Source organism: Theobroma umbraticum, unplaced genomic scaffold (genome assembly GCF_002168275.2).
Source record: "Theobroma umbraticum cultivar Fairchild unplaced genomic scaffold, ASM216827v3 scaffold_4.1, whole genome shotgun sequence".
NCBI lineage: Eukaryota > Viridiplantae > Streptophyta > Magnoliopsida > Malvales > Malvaceae > Theobroma > Theobroma umbraticum.
The window spans coordinates 1,730,053-1,750,363 of record NW_018397258.1 but is presented as its reverse complement, the minus strand read 5'-3'; the positions used below and the strand labels follow the sequence as shown (position 1 = coordinate 1,750,363).

The 20,311-nt window shown below is 35.9% G+C and overlaps 5 protein-coding genes across 7 annotated transcripts in view; 4 read left to right on the top strand and 1 right to left on the bottom strand.

Annotated features, from left to right (window-relative positions):
- Positions 1-105, top strand: part of FLA8 (FASCICLIN-like arabinogalactan protein 8) — a 1,250-nt gene extending 1,145 nt beyond the window's left edge. Inside the window, exon 2 of the mRNA XM_021424034.2 lies at positions 3-105. Coding sequence (XP_021279709.1) covers positions 3-105 — 103 coding nt within the window. The remainder of the gene's footprint in view (positions 1-2) is intronic.
- Positions 106-685: 580 nt separating this feature from the next.
- Positions 686-3,416, top strand: LOC110413476 (Cyclophilin-like peptidyl-prolyl cis-trans isomerase family protein). The gene is made up of 5 exons (XM_021424298.2): positions 686-864; positions 943-1,017; positions 1,614-1,775; positions 2,398-2,556; positions 3,045-3,416. Exons 1-5 carry the CDS (start codon positions 862-864, stop codon positions 3,126-3,128), a joined length of 483 nt encoding a protein of 160 aa, XP_021279973.1. The 5' UTR covers positions 686-861; the 3' UTR covers positions 3,129-3,416.
- Positions 3,417-3,552: 136 nt separating this feature from the next.
- On the top strand, positions 3,553-8,864 carry LOC110413475 (SMAD/FHA domain-containing protein). Of its 2 annotated transcripts, none has more exons than XM_021424297.2 (13): positions 3,553-3,991; positions 4,240-4,424; positions 4,508-4,611; positions 4,745-4,825; positions 5,240-5,343; positions 5,434-5,520; positions 5,889-6,091; positions 6,186-6,387; positions 6,487-6,537; positions 6,641-6,739; positions 6,833-6,892; positions 7,266-7,387; positions 7,573-8,864. In XM_021424297.2, exons 1-13 carry the CDS (start codon positions 3,731-3,733, stop codon positions 8,741-8,743), a joined length of 2,730 nt encoding a protein of 909 aa, XP_021279972.1. In that variant the 5' UTR covers positions 3,553-3,730; the 3' UTR covers positions 8,744-8,864. The 2 variants fall into 2 exon arrangements, with proteins under 2 accessions (XP_021279972.1, XP_021279971.1); XM_021424296.2 differs by having other exon boundaries at positions 7,263-7,387.
- Positions 8,865-13,078: 4,214 nt separating this feature from the next.
- ZPR1 (binding protein) lies at positions 13,079-14,066 on the top strand. The gene is made up of 2 exons (XM_021425282.1): positions 13,079-13,482; positions 13,570-14,066. The coding sequence occupies exons 1-2, from the start codon at positions 13,379-13,381 to the stop codon at positions 13,790-13,792; spliced, it is 327 nt and encodes a 108-aa protein (XP_021280957.1). The 5' UTR covers positions 13,079-13,378; the 3' UTR covers positions 13,793-14,066.
- Positions 14,067-15,112: 1,046 nt separating this feature from the next.
- DHDPS2 (dihydrodipicolinate synthase) lies at positions 15,113-17,922 on the bottom strand. Of its 2 annotated transcripts, none has more exons than XM_021425279.2 (3): positions 17,385-17,922; positions 16,909-16,995; positions 15,113-16,259 (listed from the first exon to the last, which is right to left on the bottom strand). In XM_021425279.2, the coding sequence occupies exons 1-3, from the start codon at positions 17,468-17,470 to the stop codon at positions 15,332-15,334; spliced, it is 1,101 nt and encodes a 366-aa protein (XP_021280954.1). In that variant the 5' UTR covers positions 17,471-17,922; the 3' UTR covers positions 15,113-15,331. The 2 variants fall into 2 exon arrangements, with proteins under 2 accessions (XP_021280954.1, XP_021280955.1); XM_021425280.2 differs by having other exon boundaries at positions 16,909-16,992; positions 17,385-17,920.
- Between the last annotated feature and the right edge of the window lie 2,389 nt (positions 17,923-20,311).

The window sequence follows — 20,311 nt, the reverse complement described above, 5'->3', positions numbered from 1 at the left end:
AGACACTGTTCCGAAGTTTTAAGGAACATAATGCTAAAAACGGTATTATGCGAGATATTCGGCCATGAATTCTCTGGGATCTATCAGGTTTTTGTGGTCAGTTGAAACTGGCTGCCAAATTTAACGTTAGTCAACACCTTCTTAGTATTAAATTTTATGGTATCCTGTGTTCAAATGTATAGTGTGAAATTTTTTTACTTTTAATTCAAGAAGATGATTTCAGATACAATTTTAGAAATTCTTTTTTATTTTAAAAATAAGGTACATCGTTGAGGTTTATGATTAGACAAGAAAATGATGGAAAAATAAAATTAGAAGCCTAATTATGTCTAGAAAATTTTCTATACCTTTACATAATATCATAATAATAACCAAAGAACAAAAAAAATGATATTAACAATTTGATTCGGTTAGTATGCTTATTTATTTTTGTGGGGGTATAATTTAGTAATATGGTAAGATTAATAATACTAGTATGATAAATCATAAATATGAAATTTCTTTTGTAATTATAATTGATAAAATAAATAGTACTAATTTAAAAAAAAAAAAGGTTGGCAGAAGGCCCGTAGCGTATCTAAGTCCCACATGGGTCCGCCGGGATAAGCAACTAGGTGCGTAGAACCGACATGGCTCAACCTTATTTAAGGCAGCGTCAGGGCCGTAGCCCAGAAAGATCTTTGAGAAACCGCCGCAGTTCTCAAGCCTATAGGCCCAGTAACCCTGAATCTTTCGCGGCCAGGGCCTGAAGAAGAAAGTTCTACGCTCACCGGGAATCATTACACGTTTACACTTGCTAAACCCACGGAACTCATCTACTTCCGATTCTCACTTCTGAGCCTATTCTTACCAAAAGAAAAGATGGTGAGTTTTGTTTTGCGTGATTTTTATCGAACATAAACAAAAAGGGTACTAACAGTGAATCGATTCTTGTTGTTGCAGTCAGTTACTTTGCACACAAATCTTGGTGACATCAAGTGCGAGATCTTCTGCGACGAGGTCTCTAAAACGGCAGAGGTTTAGGACCCTCATTTCCTTCAAAATTTTCCCATTTTTTCCCTTTTCAGTGGTTGAATTTTATTTATGTGAAAAAAAAGAAAAAACAGACACACATAGTAGCTGAAGCTTCTGCTGTTGCAAGCTTTTCAGAAAAGAAACCGAGGAAATGATAAAATATAGGTTATGACTAGAAGTTCGCTTTAGGGGATGTAGTTGGTATGACTTGCTGCCCTGAAAACAAGTTTAGAAGTAATTTATTTGGCCTAAATTTATGAAATTGGAGACAAATTTTATGTAGATTTTGGAGATTATGATCTTGTTATTTTTCCTGTTATTTATTGAAGAGACTTCTTTATCTTTTTACTGTATCAGCTTTGTATGAATCTGTATAGGTAAAGCTATACCTATGCATATGGTTTTCACAAGCTTTGAACTTATTTTCAATATAACGTTTTGCGTAATTTAATTGTAAGAGACACCCGTTTCACCCCATATGGTGCATAATTTCCTGTTGCATTTGATTTAATGAGCAGCTTTTGTTGTGAATGTTTTCGTCACTTCTCGTTTCTTACTATTGTCCATGTTAATAATAGTAATCTTTCATTTGAATGCAGAACTTTTTGGCTCTATGTGCTAGTGGCTATTATGATGGGACTATATTTCACAGGAATATTAAGGGTTTTATGATTCAAGGTGGAGACCCAACAGGAACTGGCAAGGGGGGAACTAGCATATGGGGCAAGAAGTTCAATGATGAGATTAGAGAATCCCTCAAGGTATGTTAAGCTGATGCCTAAGGCAACAATTAACTTTTAAACTGCAATCTTTAGCTCATGCAATCTCTCAACGTGTTTTGAGAGAATTTAGTCACCAACTTTTACCCATTAAGAGTAGGGGGGAGTGGCTGGGGGTGAGGAGAAGATATCTCTTCTTTCATGTGAGCTTCTTATGCTTGTTAGCCTGCTGTATTAAGAAAACTGGTGAACTTTTTTTCTTTCCACCATGGCTTGCTTATGCTCTTCCATGATCCTTGATGTCCAAGAATGGAGTCTAACTGTGCTAGGTGGTGCCTTGTTTGCTATGTTGTTTGTTTTTAAGTCACATTATTTGAGTTTGAAATTTTGTTTCTATTACTCCCACCCTTCCTCTAGCTTTCTTCTAACTTTACCTTGAAACCAAGGTAACAGCCCCAAATGTTTTGGTATAGTTATGCTTTTCAAACTCTTTATATTTCTGTCCATTTCAAGCACTGATAAAGCAAAGTCTCAATATTCCGGTACAAGATATAATATTTTTACTGCATGCCATACATTGAGTGGCTCATTGGTTGTGAACCTTCTGTGTGTTAGGATATAGATGTGGACATACTAATTTTGACAAAGCGTTGTCTTTTTACAGCATAATGCAAGGGGTATATTGTCAATGGCTAACAGTGGTCCTAATACTAATGGGAGCCAATTCTTCATAGCTTATGCGAAGCAGCCACATCTCAATGGATTATACACAGTGTTTGGCAAGGTGATCCATGGTTTTGAAGTCCTGGATATCATGGAAAAGGTATGTTGTGCTAGCATACAGTCATATTCCCTGCCTAATTCTCTTTGAATTAGAATGTTGTGGGGACAATTACTGTTATGATTTAATTTTTCATGCAAACTCTTTTTCTTTGTCCACATGGCTTTCTGTGTTGACATATCCAGGCTAGCCAGTGTGATTAACTTTGGTCTGATGTTTGGCCTATGATATCCTGTGTGATGCAATTTTATTTGGCTCATACTTAATTGGCCTTTATCTTGATAAATAGGATTTAAAGACCTCAAAGGATAGGGAAAATTTGGGTTACCACAAAGAAAGACATTTAACCTGACCCTAAGTTAATAGTTTTATAGAACCCAATTTCATTTTCTTTTTCTCTCTTCGTTTCACATATACAATTCCAACATTTTATATGCAGTCGCAGAAAATCTACTTCAGCTGCAATTGCTTGTTTATTCAGTAGTTTTTTTCCATGTTTAACGTTATGGAGCTGCATTTTGTTTATGCAGACTCAAACGGGACCAGGTGATCGACCTCTTGCAGAGATTAGGCTCAATCGCGTGACAATACACGCCAATCCGCTCGCTGGCTAGTCTTACCTCAGCAATTGTGTTGAGTTGCAGTATAGTGAACACCAATGTGTCGAGACAATGGATGATTTTAGGATACAACTCACCAGTAGACGTTTTTCTGGTTACGAATATGAATTAACAACAAAATTTTTGAGATAAAGAGGAAAAGTTTGCAGTTGGTACTCACCTGCATAATTATGTATAGTAGCAATCAGTTCATCAGAGTTTGTAACAATGAAAGTTCACACTTTCAGCAACATTACTCAAAGAAGAGAACAGCCATTTCAAGTCGTTATTGTGGTCACGGATTTTTCTTTTTCTCAAGCCCATGTAAAATGAAATTTACACAACTAAATGCATGCACTCAATTGATGAACTGTTGATGGGTGAGGTACCGGTGGGTCCCGCTTCTCTGATATGGCGAATGTCACTTTCACTTGATCCAATCAACGGCCAGGAAACTCCCGAAAAAAAATTAAAAATAATAAGCCTTCCGAGACAAGCTTCTCTCTAACGCGACAACGACTGTACCTGTGTAGCACAAAACGAAGGCAGTTAGGGCTTCAAAATCCCCGCCCTTTTTTTTTTTTTCTTCATGTACTCTCAGTCACGGTCAGACTCCAATGGCAACGAAGCAAGTCAAAAAACCGGAGACCCCAATTTCTTTAAAGCCCAGACCAAGCCCCAAAGACCATGCTTCCCAATCGGCGACGTCACGGCCTGAGCAAAACGACGCTTCTTCGCGTTCAAAGGTGCCGTTGAGTCCCAAACAGTTCATTGTCTCAGTCGCAGCCAACATCTCCTCTCAGCCTCTCCCGACCTACGATCCCAACGTTTGGGGCGTTCTCACCGCTATTTCTAACAATGCCCGCAAACGCCCTCAGGTTCCCTCTCTTTAAACCCTAAACCCTCTCTTTCAAATCTTTTTTGGTTGCAAACATTCCAATTTTCCGTAAATTTTCAATTTTTATCTTCATCTCATGCTAATTCATCGTGTAAATTGTCTAACTTGATTGAATTGAAACGAAAAAATATCTTTAAATTGGTTAAGGGTATTCTTAAAAAAAAAATTGGACAGAAAATTGTAAATTACAATGTGGATGAAAGACTGATGAGAGGATCATTTTTGTAGGGTATGAATATGCTTTTTACTGCCGATGAGCACAGCATTGGTCGATTAGTAGAGGATGTGAGTTTTCGGATTGAGTCAAATTCTGTTAGTGCTGATCATTGCAAAATATATAGGAAGAGAGTCACCAATGAAGATACAGAGCAGTCGTCCAACAGTTATCTGTCTGTTTTCTTGAAAGATACGAGGTTGGTCTGCTGTTTATGATCTTTTGTTAGGTTTTCAAATATTTCTATGTTCTGAATTCTGATTGTGTTGTGCATCTTTGTAGCACAAATGGAACGTATCTTAATTGGGAGAGGTTGAGAAAGAACAGTCCCGAATTGAAAATCGAGCATGGAGACATCATTTCATTTTCTGCCCCTCCACAACATGGTAATACTAATACCTATCATTCATGATCTTTTCTTTTATTTCAGATAACAAACATGCAATTCTTCATTGTTTTTAACTGAAGTTTGAGGCTTGGAATGCCTTACAAAGGAAGTAACTACCTTCTTGGTTACAGAACTTGCATTTGCATTTGTATACCGAGAAGTTCTTAGGTTCGCTCCCTCAGTCAAAGGTGCATGTGCAAAAAGAAAAGCAGGTATATCTACAGCTTGTTCATGCCTTTTTCTGTTCAGACTTTTCATTTTTTATCTTAATCAATAATCACCACCTTGCTGTCTATTAAATTTTCCATAAAATTGATATAAATTTTGTTGTGGAATAAATGTCATGACTATTGTTAATTTTCCAAATATTAATGAAACAGTCAATAGGTTTCATTACCTGAACATTGGTGTTATAATGCTTAGACATCTGCTAAATAGTCAGATGTGTATGTTTAAATTCGTAAATCTGATCGGATTGATAACAATATTAGTAGCTAGTTGTAAGACTCATTTTCTTCCTTTTATATTTGGTCCTTTCTTATTGAGGAAAGATTTACCAACTTACTACTATGTGAAACAATTGCCCATCATAATCTTCAAATGATGTACTGTTCACTATTTTGCAGAAGAGCTTGCTTGTGAAAACAAGAGACTGAAAGGTATTGGCATTGGTGCTCCTGAGGGTCCTCTATCTCTTGATGATTTTCGGAGCCTTCAGCGGTCAAACAGGGTATCCTATTTTCAATTCATGAGTCCAGTGATTGCTCAAACGATTAAGTTCTTTTGCACAGTAAATAATGCTAAAAACTGATTCATGCAGGAATTGAGAAGGCAATTGGAAGATCAGGTGCTTACAATAGATACATTGCGTAGTGAGAATCGTGCAACTGTTGAGCGTCATGAAAATGTATGCTCTTCTGATGGATCATGACTTCACTTTTCTCTCTGAATTATGTCTATGTTTGGGTTCATTGAGTTGGTTTAGCTAGGTGGTTATGTTACTGAGTACTAGGGGTTCTGTTCATGGCATAATTCAATTGGTGCAGCATTCCACATTGATTTCATGTGGTTGTACCTACTTACAACATGAAAATATCTATTTATATTTAAGTTTTGTTAACTATCAGTATACTATAACTAGATTCAGCTGGCCATGACCTTTTATAAGGAGAGAAAATGAATGTGCGATGGTGTATTACTTGTGCTTGCTTTTAACCAATTATTTTTATCGCTGTGTGGTCCGTTGTGATGAAGATATCCTATCTGTTTCTGTAGGCAATCAAAGAGATAAAAGAAGCAGTTGCAAATTCATACCTTGATCAACTCAAAGAATTGAACAATTTGCTAGATGTTAAACAAAAGGAGCTTGTAGAGCTCAATAGGATATCAGCTGAACAAAAGCATGCTATAGAAGACCTTAGTGAAAGACTTACTGCTTCCATACAGTCATGTACCGAAGCAAATGAAATAATCAAGAGGTAAGAAATGAATTCCTGTTGGCTTTATTATTTTTTCATAATTTATGCACAAATAATAAGAGACAATATAATGGCCCAATTTCATACTTTTTAGTCAGAAGGCATCTATTGCTGAACTCAAGGTTCAGTTAGATGAAGAGCGAGATCAGAGACGAGAAGAACGAGAAAAGGCTGCTGTTGATTTAAAAGCTGCAGTGCAAAGAGCTCAGTCAGAGGCTCAAGAGGAACATCAAAGGCTATCAGATGTTGCTTTGAAACGAGAGAAAGAGCAACAAGATGTAATTAATAAGCTAGAGGTCAGAATGATTTTCTTCTTGTGCTTACTTGGATTTCCTTAATGTTTATTTTATTTTGAAAGAATTGAGTAATGAAATGTTATGCAACTGCTTTCTTAGGAATCACTGAGAAAGAGCTCATCACAAGTGGAAGGTTTGGTGTCCAAACTGGTAACATCTGCATTGCCATCTTATTTTGAAGTTTAAACACATGATACCAGTATTTCATCTAAATTCTGAAAGGAGCATATTTTAATTCCTTTATCTACTGCAGGAAGAGATTAGGCAGAAATTGGTCAACTCTGATAATAAAGTTCGCCAACTGGAAACTCAATTTTGTGAAGCACAACAAGCCTCAGCAATCTCAAGAAACGTAAGCATGTCCTTTTGTGCCTCCTTATGCAGACAAGCACATGCAAATCGATTCCGAATCTGATACTTAATTTGCAATTGTGTGTTTGAGCAGAAAGTGGAAGAACTTGAACATGCAATGAAAGGGTTGAGGAAAGAGCTTGAGGCTGAAAAGGTATAAATTTTTATTATTTTCTCTTTAAATAATTACAATGTTAGATTGTTTGATATGAACTATCTGCAGATTCTCTCTGATATACAAGATTTAAACTATTTATTACTGCTGTTGATGCTTTCGCTTCCATAAACCTGTATGTCAATCTGGGATGTGCCTGCAGCTTTTGAAAGCATAAATGAAAATGGATGTTATGTGCTATGAAAACTATTTAACTAGACATGCTACAATGGATGTGTTTAAATCTATCTAGATACACCTTTATCAACTAAATAAATAAATTAATCTGGGTACAGAAGACCTCTGGGCTGTCATCTTTACAAAGTTACTTACTTTATTGTTAAGCTGAGTTTTCCTTTGCTGTTGGTAGCAGGCAGCCCGAGAAGAAGCTTGGGCTAAAGTTTCTGCTCTTGAGCTTGAAGTAAATGCTGCAATGCGGGATCTTGATTACGAGAGAAGGAGGCTAAAAGGTGCCAGGGAAAGAATTATGCTTCGGTATGACTTCTGTCACAATACCTATTGTTTGATCTCTTGTTGCACCTATTGGTGTAAGCATTTTGCCAATCAAGGTTCTATCCATTTGTATATTATGGTCTCTGGTGTTAACACGGATGGTTGTTCCTACATCCTTTGGATTTCCTCAATTGCAGCATGGTAACATTTATATGGTTGCTCTGCAGAGAAACGCAACTACGAGCATTTTATTCCACAACCGAGGAAATCTCTGTACTGTTTGCAAAGCAGCAGGAACAACTGAAGGCAATGCAGAGAACTCTGGAAGATGAGGAAAATTATGATAATACATCTGTTGATATTGACCTTAATGTACCAAGCAGGAATGTTAATGGAATCGTAGTCAGAGAAAAGGCTACTGCTTCCTATCATGGAAACAATACCACAAAGGCAGGCTCCACTACTTCAGCTCAGAGGGTTAATTTTTCTAGTGATGAAGCCAGTGCTACCGAGAAGCATGACTGTGATATGATAAGTCAAGAAGTTGGTGAAAACACACAGGAGGCAGAATTTACTAGTGCTGAACCTTTTGCTAAAGGTGGCTTTGGTTCTGACATTGATGGTGTTGGTATGGCACCTGTTCCAGAAGGAGATCTCATTGGAACTGAGCGTGTTCTTGAAACTGAAAGCCTGGGAATCGAGGTTGAACAGAATATTGCTTTGAACAGGTGTGAAACTTTAGGTGGAGATACAATGCAGTGTGATTATGAAACCAATGGCAATGCTCCTGAAAGCAATGAACAGATTCAAACAACTTGCCCAGATACTTCTATACACTCAGAGTCAAATAAACCTCTTGAGACTCAAAATTCCGTGGAAGACACAGAAGCAGGAGGCACAATCAGGACAGCTGACCTTTTAGCTTCCGAAGTTCTGGGGAGTTGGGCTCAAAGTACTGCTCCCTCTGTCCATGGAGAAAATGAATCTCCTAAAATTGGACACAATGAAGAGGATCGTGCCATGGCCCTGCATGATTCTAGTGGTCTGGTAGCTGAGAGTCAAAGTACGCCACCTTCTGAGGCTGCTGCTGCCAGACGTAAAGATGAACGTGAAGCATTGACTGAGATGATTGGGATTGTCGCTCCTGATTTAAAGGAACAGTTTGGAGGTGCTGCTAATGATGATTTTGATCAACAGAGGAAAAACCTGACTGTTAATTCTGATTCGGATACTGAGGATTGTGTTGACAGCGATGATGATAACAACAAAGCAGCGGCTAATAGTGGATCAATATCAGATGCAGAGACAGAGGGTAGTGACCAGGCTGATGAGGATCAAAAGCATAATCATGCAATGGACGAGGATGATGAAACTAGCGGTGAAGATTCCGTTGGGTAGCAGGCATGCCTTTATATTATGAAATTTTGTTCATCTTGAACGTGTTTCATCATATGTTTTTGTGGGGAGAACGAAGCTGTATATATTGTAGATTAGAATACCAGTTCCTTTTTGATCCATATCTGTTTCAGTTTCCAGTTGGTACATATTAACATTCATTTTAGTGTACATAGTGTACTCCTGCCCTTCCTCACGAGTCACTCAGGGGAATCTCGACCCTATCAAATGCTTTGTGTTGCAAGTAAAGATGCATATCAAGTGTAAATATTGATCAACCCAATGCCTAATAAGTAAAGATTTAATAGGAATGCAAGGTTGCCGTCCATTTCCAAGTATTACTCACCAAAATGAGCTTCATTTCGTATGCCTGATCTCATGCTGAAGTTCTCTCCATGCTTTTCACCTTTTAGGTGTTTTTTTCCGTGACTCCCTACAGCCCACATGGGAGGAAAATGGGAAGAAATGATTATATTGTACAAAACCAATTAAACGAAGCGGGTCTAATCTGGTTTCCAGAGCTGCGACGGGTGGCTCTAGCTAGGCATTGGACTGCCTTTTTTCTTCAGCCCTTTGTGATAGAAACCCAGAAGTCAAAGTTGGCTGGATTGAAGCTGATTCCAAATCTTGCTTGTAACTTGTAATTAATTTTGGACCTCGAAAGTCAGAGACAGCGATGAGTTTGCCAACCATCTGCTGTAGGATTTCTTAATTCGAGCATTAATTCTGAATAAAGACATCAAAAGCATAGGCCAGACAGCAGAGGAAGTAATCCGCCTCATGGCTCGTTTTGGGTTTACTGCTGCATTTTTGAGAAAGAACCGAGGCCTGTTCTAATTGCATGAAGAGAAGACCGTAGAAGAAATCTTTCTTTCTTGTTTGTAATTGGATTACAAAACTGTTAATTAGGTTTGAAAATTCATGATAAAAGACAAACGTTAGTTGCCATTGGCTAGCCCCCATGGATAAAACTTACTTGTCCATACCATACGTGCTATAATTGCCTATTTTTAGGTGTCATGATGGTAATAAACCAAAAAAAGAAAAGGAAATCTAATTAGGAGACAAGCAGCATTGAATAAGGCAGAGTCAGAGATGTTCATAGATTTCTAGTTTGAAAGTTTAGAAAGTATGACGGGGGTGGTGGTTTTGGACCACCATGGCTGAAGGTGTGAGTTGCTCCACCGCTCAATCAGTCGTCATTATCAATGATGCATGTGAACCCATCATCCCAAACGTGGCTCTCATCAACACATTCATTTTTTCTCTCCTTAATTATTTCTTCTCACTTTGGTCCAAGAAAGCCTATAGCTTCTCCATCACTAGATAGATTTATCAAAGCAGAAAAATTTAAAAAAAAGAAGAAGTATATATACAAACGCAACCTCTATGAACATTCATGCTTATATTCCGAATCCAAAAGATACAAGAAAAAAGATCCAAAAATAGGGCAATTAGATCGTTTTTGAAACGTAAAGGGGAGATTCATTTCGTTGTTGACTACTTCATGTCATTCCATATGGTAGTATGAGTACTTTGTTGTAGTAATACAAGAAATGAGTGAAAGGCTAGTTGTAGTGGCCTTAGTCCCCATCAATTTCCTCGACATCATCTATATTCAAAACAACATGATGAGTGGTTTTATTTCCCAATTCCATATTCATTTTGGATATATACTGAGAAAACAGGCAAATCCTTTTATTATTATTTTTATTATTTGCAGAAGGCATGACTTTTTTGACATTCAAGAAAGTTTTAAGCATTGCCTTCCCAATTTATGCCTTGAATTTTGATCCTTACTTCATGAAACGTAAAGCATTTTTTTTTGCTTAAAAACCCTTAGATTATGATTATTTTTTCAATTAAGCCCTTCACATTTTGTTGTATCCAAACTAGTCCTTAAATTTTGATTTGTACCCAAATAAAATTTTAATCCTAACGATAAATTAATTGCTATTAGATTTAATGTAGATTGACATTTTTTACTTTCATAACTTATGACTTAACTCGCAAACGTGATCACGTGACAAATAACGTGATCAAATAGTAAAAATATGTCAAATTATCTCATGATCACGTAACTTAATCAAGTTATATAATATGTATGTATAAAATGTCAATTGACATTAAATCTAATGACAGGATAATTTTTCATTACAATTAAAAGTTATTTGGATTCAAATCAAAGTTTAGGGATACATTTCATTACAATAAAAAGTGAAGGACTTCATTGAAAAAATAATCATAATTCGATGGCTTTTTTACTACTTAAACCTTTTTTTTTTCTTTAAGCTAAAATCCGAAAACTTGATGGAGCTTGACATTTAGTCCCCAAACGAATTGTGGGCTGACAAAGCCCAAGGTGCCCAATTCCGCCAATGGAAGGAGAAGAACCATGTGAGAGTGAAATGGGCGAGGTGAAAATTGGACCAAATGAAGCACCACCCATTTTCTCTCATGATGGTTTTCCATCCTTTGTTTCTTGCGGATATGAAGTGATTATGATGATGACCAAGAAGAAGAAGAAAGAAGAGAGATAGACGAAGATGAGTCCAAAACCAAAGCCTTCATTTTCCAAATAAGTAAGCATGGCTTGGGTACTCAATTACATGAAAGAAAATGGACAAAAGGAAGAACCTAACCACATTGACTACTACTACTACTCCCCCTCTTCCCTTCCAAAACATTATCCCACTCGTTTTTCTTTTGGATTCTTCTCATGGCCCCATCCTCTGTAGGTCCACACGTGATTTGCACGTGACTTTCCATGTGCCTTTTCCTTTGATCAGGTCACTTCTCGAGAGTTAAAAGTTAATTATACATATAGACGCGTAAACAAAAACGTCAAAAGCACGGTAACCAGCCATCATCACGATAATAAAATATTGACAAACGTTTTCACATTAATACAAATGATTAAGCATATTTTCTTTTGGATTTACGTTGTTTTTCTTTTTTTCTATAATCTTGGCGAGTCCAAGACGTAAAGGGTTTTCTTGTTAAAAGGCAAACCAAATTAAAAAGATAGTGTTGGGTTCGGTCTGCTTTTCACCAAACTTTTTCTTACAGACAGACATATCCAAAACCTTAAAGTTCTTTGTTTTGACCACACGACCCCTAATTCTCCAGTGAAGTTATGCCCACGTTTAGTATTGTTGGTTCGCCAGTCAACAGGAATTTCTAACGAACTTAGTGATTAAGAATGCGTGAAGGTTTTAGTTGGCGTGATTAAAATCCGTGGTTTCTGTTCATGGAGGCTTGTACTTTAGGGATCCCATTAGGATTTGTTGGCCCCCGCTTGGTTATTATGAGGGGAAGACCCTAAGCCTTTCTAAATTTGACTCGTTGGTATGGTAGCACTTGTCAAATAAATCTGCCATTTCCATATAACAAGATAATAATAAAAAAAAAAATCAGACATCCGGAGTCATTCAAAACCATCCCCTGCAGGCTGCGAGAAGGTACTTACTTGCCCACGTCTCTCTTTCTCTCTTAAAGGTTGCATGTTTCGTTTGAAAGGTGAGCGTAAGGGAAGGGATCAGACGAAGAAACTAATTAAAGTTTTAATAATTACATGTTTTTTTTTTTTGTTGACATGAAAGATCAGTCAAGGAAATCAACTGGTTGAGTAAAACTGAGGTAATAAATACCTATGCTCGAATTTTGGATTTAGGGCTAAATGGTTGAGTAACACAAAGGTAATACTTTTCTTAAAAATTTAAATTTAAGGTTTAAGGTTTAAGATGCTATTAAGATTAAAAGTTTAAATATCTACTTTAAAAATTTTAACATAATATCGTAAAAAATATTATCTTCATCAATTTATAATAAAAAACGTATTAATATCATATGATAGGTTGAATAATTTTACAAATAAAAGTGAGTATTAAAGAAATTATAATCTTATATCAATTAATTTTATGTAAATTGAATACTCATCTTAAAAATTTCAATTCAATATAACTTTTCTTGCTGTTATAAATATTAACCCTGCTGGATCAAGTTCATCAATGAAGGATAGCTTGTCAAGTTTGAAATTGAACCCCAGAGTTAATTTTTCTGCAGCAATGATAGCATCAACTACTTGCACCAATTTGATTGATTACAGCACATCACAAAAAAATAACAATAATAATAATCCGAAATTTAGCTCTGTACGGTAACAGGAAGGAAGCCAAACGGTTAAAGAAAATGAAGGGGAAAGTTCTAAATTCAAAAAGTGAATGAACATGTAGAGGGAATAGTCCTTTTCTGTGTGCCCGAGCCAGCCAACCCCTCTTGGCTCATGTCCTTTGACACTCATCACATAAAAACTAAAAATAAGTGGCACTACTACTCATATAATGCCACAGAAAGAGAAGAGGGAAACCCATTTTTCTTCTTCCTTCTGCTCTGTATTCTTCCATCTATTGCTGCCCCTTAGTAATCATGAGTCCTAGTGCCATCATTACTACGAAAAGCCTCTCTCTTTGTCTCTCTCTCTCTCTCCCTCTTTTCTCTTTCTCATTTTCAGATACAAACACAATATCCCAGCTATATAACACTTGTTTTCTCTCCCTCGTTGGAGCACACAAGATAACCCCTCTCTTTGATCCCACAAGGGAAGAAAACCCTCTTTCTTTCTCTCGATCCTAAAACATGTGCATGAACTCTTCAGAGTCGATCCCAAGCCGTTCCCTGTATTCCTTCTACCGGAAACGTCCTTCCAAGCGACATAACGTTCTTGTTCGAAGACTCAACAGGTTAAGGTTTCTTCACACTACAGCTATTTCTTTTGTGTTTTTCTGTGTCTCCTCTCTGTGTCCCTGACAAGAAAATTAATGCAACAGGTGGAGAAGGTTGAGGAAGGGAGCGGGAACAAAGAAGGTGGTCGTCGGCGTTCAAACAGATATGCAAATGAAGAACTTGAAACTGTACATGCAGAACCAAAGCATCATAGAAGAGAATGAGAGGCTGAGGAAGAAAGCTATTCTCCTCCACCAGGAGAACCAAATCCTTTTGGCTCAGCTACAGAAGAAGCTCTCCAATCCCCAAAATTCCTCCCAAAAGTAGGAAACAACCCGCTAGCTCGCATTAGTAAATACTGTAATACTAGTAGCATAACACTATATGCTGATGCAGAGAATATAGGAAGAAGAATGATGGACTACTTAAACCGGGGAAAGTGTTAGATATCTCAAATCTCGTTCATTTCTTTCTTGCGCTTGTTTTCATTCCTCTAAATTAAGTTTGTTTTTTGATAGATTCGGGTTGCAAATAAGTTACCAATATCAACATAGAAGAAGTTTAATGTAAGAGTTTAGCAGCTTCATGTAGTTTTCTTGCATGTTCTTTCTGTTGGGGTCTTGAATGAATTGTTTTAGCTAAGAATACCAATATTCTTGGCCGATCTGAAACTTATCAAACATCTTTTTAATTAAAGAAAAAAAAGGTATTTATTAGATTATTATTAAAGGTAAACCAGAGACAAATACATTATCTGTAGCCTAAAAGTGTAGGCAAATGGATATGCACTTTTTGTTTGGATTTTCCCTTGCTGCGTGCATCCTTAGCTAAAGGGTATACTTTCTTCCTAGACCACCTTCGTTTAGTATTATTAAGAATAACCCTGAATTTAAGTAATAATCACTAAATTTAACTTAATTGTGTGATTAATCACTTCTGTTGTATAATTCGATACCATTTTTAAGTATCGCCTCTAATAGCCAATAATTGAATCCAAATCATGCGGTCGGGAATCACAATCATCATCTCAAGATAACAAAAGTAACCCGAAAAGTGACTGTCTGTGAGTATTTTTGGCTTTAATCAAGAAATTAATTTATGAAAGTTTTGTTAACACTAACTCCTAATTTGATTGCCAGCTTTTGAAATGGGATCTTCATGTTTCTTTTCTGGTCCGGACTGCAGGGCATTTAGCAACAAAAGTTTGGAATAATGAAGCAATGGTAACTTGTCGGCTCCAAGCCACCGATATGGAACCTCGGGTCAACATGTTTGATTGGGCCGGATGCACCCTCTGACAACGCACTCATAACTAAAATTAAGAACAGGGACCTTGGCTTCAAGCTGACCATCATAATCCTAGAGACATGATTAGCTAGCAGTCCCAAATGATGTTTGGTAAATTGCGATGTAGCTCAAGAACACCCACGCCTACTTCCATATGGCTTGTCCCTCTGTTTCCTCTGATGTTTGGTAACTTCCATTCGAGGAAATAAACGGGAAAAGCATTTAACAGATTCAATCATGAACCAATACGTAAGTTACAGTGATAAATTGGTGCTTGCAATTTAGATTGTTAAGGTCCAAAACGATTTAGGATTGCAGATGGTAACAGATGTTTTACAGATGCAAGAAAGGCATGAATGATTCTTTCCCAAAACAATCCTTGCCTATAAATGGAGATGCAGAGAGGTACATGGCAAACCAGTCCAAATAGGCAACACTCATTACTCAGCAGGCATCATATAATAATATGGTACTACTGTTTCCTGTCATAATTTAAACAACCAGGTAAGCTTTATTTGTAACTTTCTAAACGAAAATTTAAAATTCCAAACTGGAAACTGAGACACCAATGACAACAGACTAATACCGCCCGACCAAGATGAAGTCATCATCATTAAGAACCTGTACATCTTTTTCTCCTACAAAATTCTGCCGCCCAATTTGCCTGACAAGATTAACAAATTCTACCCTCTTTGCCAGGGGAAGAGGTACATATGGTAACCTGAAAACTGGCCTCACAACCCCAAGTTGTGCAAGGGCTGTGTTTAGGCCAATGGGGTTGGGTTCCTCAAAAAGCCACTCAATCAGAGGTAAAAGCTTCACATTAAGCGAAGGGTTTTTCCCTCCAAACATGAGTTCTCGCATCAAACCTGGAATCAGGTTGCTTGTAACAGATATTACCCCAGTAGCCCCATGGCTCCACCTAGCATCATGGCACTGATCATCATTCCCACTCCACACTACAATTCCATTATCTGTGTACTGCTCAATCCGGTCATTTCCAACACATTCCTTTACACCGGCCAAGTTAGGACTCTGTGCTACCGTATTGATGACACGTGGGGGAATATCTTGGCCAGTTCGTGATGGCACATTGTATATGATGGTGGGGCCCATTGGCAGCACACTATCAAAGTGAGAAATCAAGCCCTCCAGAGATGTTTTGCCATAGTAAGGATTGATGTGAAGAGCAGCATGCATTCCAACGGCAAAACCTTGTTCAGTGGCATGAATTGCTTCCCTTGTTGAGTTGCTTCCTGTGTTACCAATTACCTTAATTGATCCACCAAAACAGTTAACTGTATGACCAATAAGCATTATGTGTTCATCCCAGCTCATCAGCTGGCCCTCACCGGTTGTACCACCGACAATTACACCTTCAGCACCATTTTCAATTTGCATATTCACCAAGCCATCATATGCTTCAAGATCAAACCTTCCATCAGGTAAATAAGGGGTTTTGATGGCTGTTATCAATCGGAGAGATTTTATATCTTCTGATGATGTTCTGCAAACAGAAAACAGACAAAATCATCAACAGCAGCAATTGTTTCAGAAAGAAAGTTTCATTTCCAACAAGAGACTGCTCTCAACAACAATCTACAGCTGTTGGTAAACAAACTCTCCATCAATTAAGACACCAACAAAGTACATTCACATCACACAGTGAAAATGCATTCCACAGACCCCTTAGAACTCATATGTCATAGGCATTCTCCATGTATGGTGCATTACACGCTTAACAACTCCAAACAGAAGATTATAACAAGTGTGAAGAGATTCTACTCAAAATTATGCATGGACAAGAACCAAGGTGTTCAAGTATGTTTATCTTGCACAAATCCCTTATGGTACCTCCAAGAGCTCCATAAGAGTGTAATAAAGGATACCTCTAGATAAAGGTATGGATAACAGAACAATGTCTCAGCATATATAAAGCATATTTGTTATAGCAGGGCAGTAATGAGATCTAGCAACAAAGAGACATATGAACAGAACCGAGATTGACATTTCAGGAACTTTTAATGCAGGTAGAAAAAATAGGTAGAGATGCCGTCCTTCTCACAAAAATAATTGACCAACAACAGGCAAGGCAACAAATTATTCTATCCAGTAAAACATCAATCAGATTCAGATAGTACAAAGATTATTATTACCTGTTTTTAACCTCAAAACTACGCATTGGGAGATGGAAATTAGGTATTACTGCTGCTTGTGGAGACCTCCATTTTGCATTTCTCCTGCTACATAGCAAACAAATGAGATGATGATCAAATTATGCAGATATAAATTTCAACTAAGATCAACTTTGCTTCCCGTTAACACCCATCAAGGATGATATAACTTTAACATTAATAAAAAAAAGGCAAAATCTTTCAAACAAGTACTAAGATATCAACTGTTCTACAAAACGAGAAACGGGCAAACAGGAAGATGACATAGAAGGGAAAATATGCGGTCATTCCATATCAAGTTCTTGGCACACACCAAAAGGAAAATTCATATAAGCCAAAACGAATTCCCAGTTAATACCAAATAAGCCAACGAATAGTATACTTAATTAACCAAACTAACGACTGCCAATTAGAAAATATATATATATATATATATCTTATATAGAGAGTGTTAAAACCTCTTGTAATTATCGCCGCGATTGGGACGCGGAAACCGGTGAGTAGACTCTCCCAAGCGCACGCCATAGCTCCCCAAAGTAGCCATTTCTCAATAAGAAAAAAACCAGCTACACAAAACCCGAAGTCGTATCGCTGTTATCCCAAACCCGGCCCGAACAAGAATAATCCAGGTAACGCTTTAATTTGGCTTCAGTAACAGTCTATACACTTTGAAGTTGAAAATGTGAGAGAATCCCAGGGTGAAATGGAGATTGTTTTTTCAGTAAATGGTAATGGTGATGACAGTTGAAATGGTAGTGATAATCGTGGTGGAGATGGTCGGTCGGACAGAGCAGAGGAGGACGGCGGAGCTCACGCGACGGTTGTTGTTTTGAGCCATGACGTCAGATTCCGGTGAGGAGATGGCAAGAGGTTTGAGAATTGAGTGAGAAAGGTTTAGGAGTGGAGAAAGCGAGGGAGGCTGCTGCTTGAATTTCTGTGGCTTTTAGGGTTTTTCTGATTTAGGGGTGCTCGTCTGCGTGACGCGTGTGACTGCGTACTTTCGTAATTTTGTCCCAACTTTCTTCATGCAGATTAGACAACTGCTTCCCTTGACTCGTGTTCTTGTTTCTCTTTTTTATTTTCCAAATAACGACGGCTTGACTAGTTTACGAAGACAATTCAAATGTCTACTATTAATATGAATTTTTCATTTTTATTTTTCTTCTAAATTTTAATTTTTTATTTTCAACAAATTTAAAACTTATTAATATTTCTTGTTCGTTGAATGCTTGTATTTTTATTTATTTTTAAATAATATATAAAATAAAATAAAATGTTGAAGACGAATTATATACAACTTGCATTAATATAAAAATAAAGAGTTTTACATCCTTTATTTATTACGGAATCAAAATTAAATAACATAATATTTAAAATTTTTTATATTATTTAAAAATTCTATATTTTTCTATTTCATTAATAAAATCTTTATATTTTATTTTCAATCAATTAAATCTTTATGATTAATCCTTATATCATGTAATACTGAAATAATTTATTAACATATCAAAATAAATAATAACATTACAATAACATAACCACATGATATAAAAAAAATTACTATTTTAATTAGATAATTAGTCAATTATTAATAAATTTATTTGATTTAAAATAAAAAATAAATATATTTTTATTAAATATAATAAAAAAATAAAAGTTATTTAATTTTATTAAATAATTTATGAATTTTTAAAAATATTTATACCAAATTAAATCTACGACTGATATTAATTTTTTTCATTAATTTAGGAGTCTAGTGAAAATAAAAATACTATGGACTAAACTCATTTTTTATTTTAAAAGTTGGTATTAATAAAATCTTTAAAAAAAAAGGAACAAAGAGAAAACCTTAGGTGTTTATTACAAATGCATCAGAGAGAGGTCCATTAAAACCCAGCCCGATAGATGGGGACGCCACCCAGGATTGGTGTTATCGGGGCTTTCGCAAAATGCAATAGATTTATCAAAAGCAACAAATATTTATGTTAACGTATTTGATTCATTAATGGATAAAGTCGAACTTAGGTTTAAAAAGGCTGTTAACCAAAGTCATTATACCTAGTTTTAGACTCTTTAGGTCTTTATGGTTCTCTAATTTTGAAATACTAAATTACAAAGCCACGCGGATCCATTTGATATTAGTAAAGTTATGTAATTTAAATTAAAAATTCAAATATAGTATTTTATCATTTGATTCATTTGTTGGTGTATAATCTTTTTGTCTAAAAAGTAGAGTTCGAATCTCTTCATCCTTCAATTATAAAAAAAAATTAAAAATTCAAATGTATCGTGTTTAAAGAGAAATAATACTAAAAGTTAAATAATGTACATGCATATTTACTAAAGGTGGGATGTTCAAAAAAAAGAAGATACATTTATTTATTATGGTTTAGGCCATATATAGTGATGAAATTACCCATGGTTCAAAATCACAAAGGTACAGCACTCAAATTCACAATAGGTTAATACATGATCCTATACTAATTGTATAATCCTTTGTCTTAATCTCACTTGCCAATTTATCAATAGCTATTTGTGCATAAACCATAAAACTACGGATTTTTTTAAAATTTAATTAATTATATATTTAAATAATTTTTTATGTTTTTTATTATGTTAAAAAATTATTCTTTTATTATATCTGCACAAGTACTTAGTTTATAATAGAAAATTATTTTTTTTGTCTATAGTATATACGACATAATCATATAATTGTTAATTTTTCGTTATAAATTAAGAGTTATGTGAGTATAATGAAAAAATATAATATTTAGTACAAATCAAAATATAAAGATTTCTTTAGTTATAATAAAAATACATGAGTTCAAATGTATGCTTTAATATAATTTAAGAAAATTTTGTTGTTGTTGTTGTTGTTGTTGTTTAAGCTTATAAAATACTAAGTTAAAACCCAACATTTTGTCACTATTTTATTTTTTACCATTTGTTTGACTAAGCGATTACTTGGGGGGAAAACTAAAACACCCTTAGTTTTAATAATCAAGTCAATTCCTCCACCAAAATCAGAAAAAGATGTGTCAATTGTCTTATTGACAAAGTTAATTGACACTGTCGTCCCATTATTTATTTATTTTTAATTATGCTTAGGCTGCTAGCTTCCCACAATCCCACTTCACTTCTTCATTTCTATAGCCCATCCCCCACTCTCTCAGTTTTCATTTCGATTTGAAGGTACCTTTATGGTACTCATAGCCCCATCATTCGTTTAATTCAAGCATGAATTCCCCATCCTCCAACTTTAATATTTAAAAGTTATGACTTTTCTTAAAGGAGATCACATTGTTAGGTAAAATGACAACGTACTATATCTTAGTAGTTACTACAAACTTGTCTCCTCTTCTTTTTTATGCATTTGATATATATA

Excerpts from the sequence above, each read along its gene's own strand:
- ZPR1 (XM_021425282.1), top strand. The coding sequence starts at position 13,379 with ATGTGCATGAACTCTTCAGAGTCGATCCCAAGCCGTTCCCTGTATTCC. Across the intron at positions 13,483-13,569 it reads CTTGTTCGAAGACTCAACAG|GTGGAGAAGGTTGAGGAAGG; the intron begins GTTAAGGTTTCT and ends TTAATGCAACAG.
- LOC110413475 (XM_021424296.2), top strand. The coding sequence starts at position 3,731 with ATGGCAACGAAGCAAGTCAAAAAACCGGAGACCCCAATTTCTTTAAAG. Across the intron at positions 5,521-5,888 it reads CTGTTGAGCGTCATGAAAAT|GCAATCAAAGAGATAAAAGA; the intron begins GTATGCTCTTCT and ends CTGTTTCTGTAG. Across the intron at positions 6,388-6,486 it reads ATGTAATTAATAAGCTAGAG|GAATCACTGAGAAAGAGCTC; the intron begins GTCAGAATGATT and ends CTGCTTTCTTAG.
- DHDPS2 (XM_021425279.2), bottom strand. The coding sequence starts at position 17,470 with ATGGCTACTTTGGGGAGCTATGGCGTGCGCTTGGGAGAGTCTACTCAC. Across the intron at positions 16,996-17,384 it reads CGCGGCGATAATTACAAGAG|CAGGAGAAATGCAAAATGGA; the intron begins GTTTTAACACTC and ends TTTGCTATGTAG. Across the intron at positions 16,260-16,908 it reads AGTTTTGAGGTTAAAAACAG|AACATCATCAGAAGATATAA; the intron begins GTAATAATAATC and ends TTCTGTTTGCAG.
- LOC110413476 (XM_021424298.2), top strand. Across the intron at positions 1,776-2,397 it reads AGATTAGAGAATCCCTCAAG|CATAATGCAAGGGGTATATT; the intron begins GTATGTTAAGCT and ends GTCTTTTTACAG. Across the intron at positions 2,557-3,044 it reads TCCTGGATATCATGGAAAAG|ACTCAAACGGGACCAGGTGA; the intron begins GTATGTTGTGCT and ends TTGTTTATGCAG.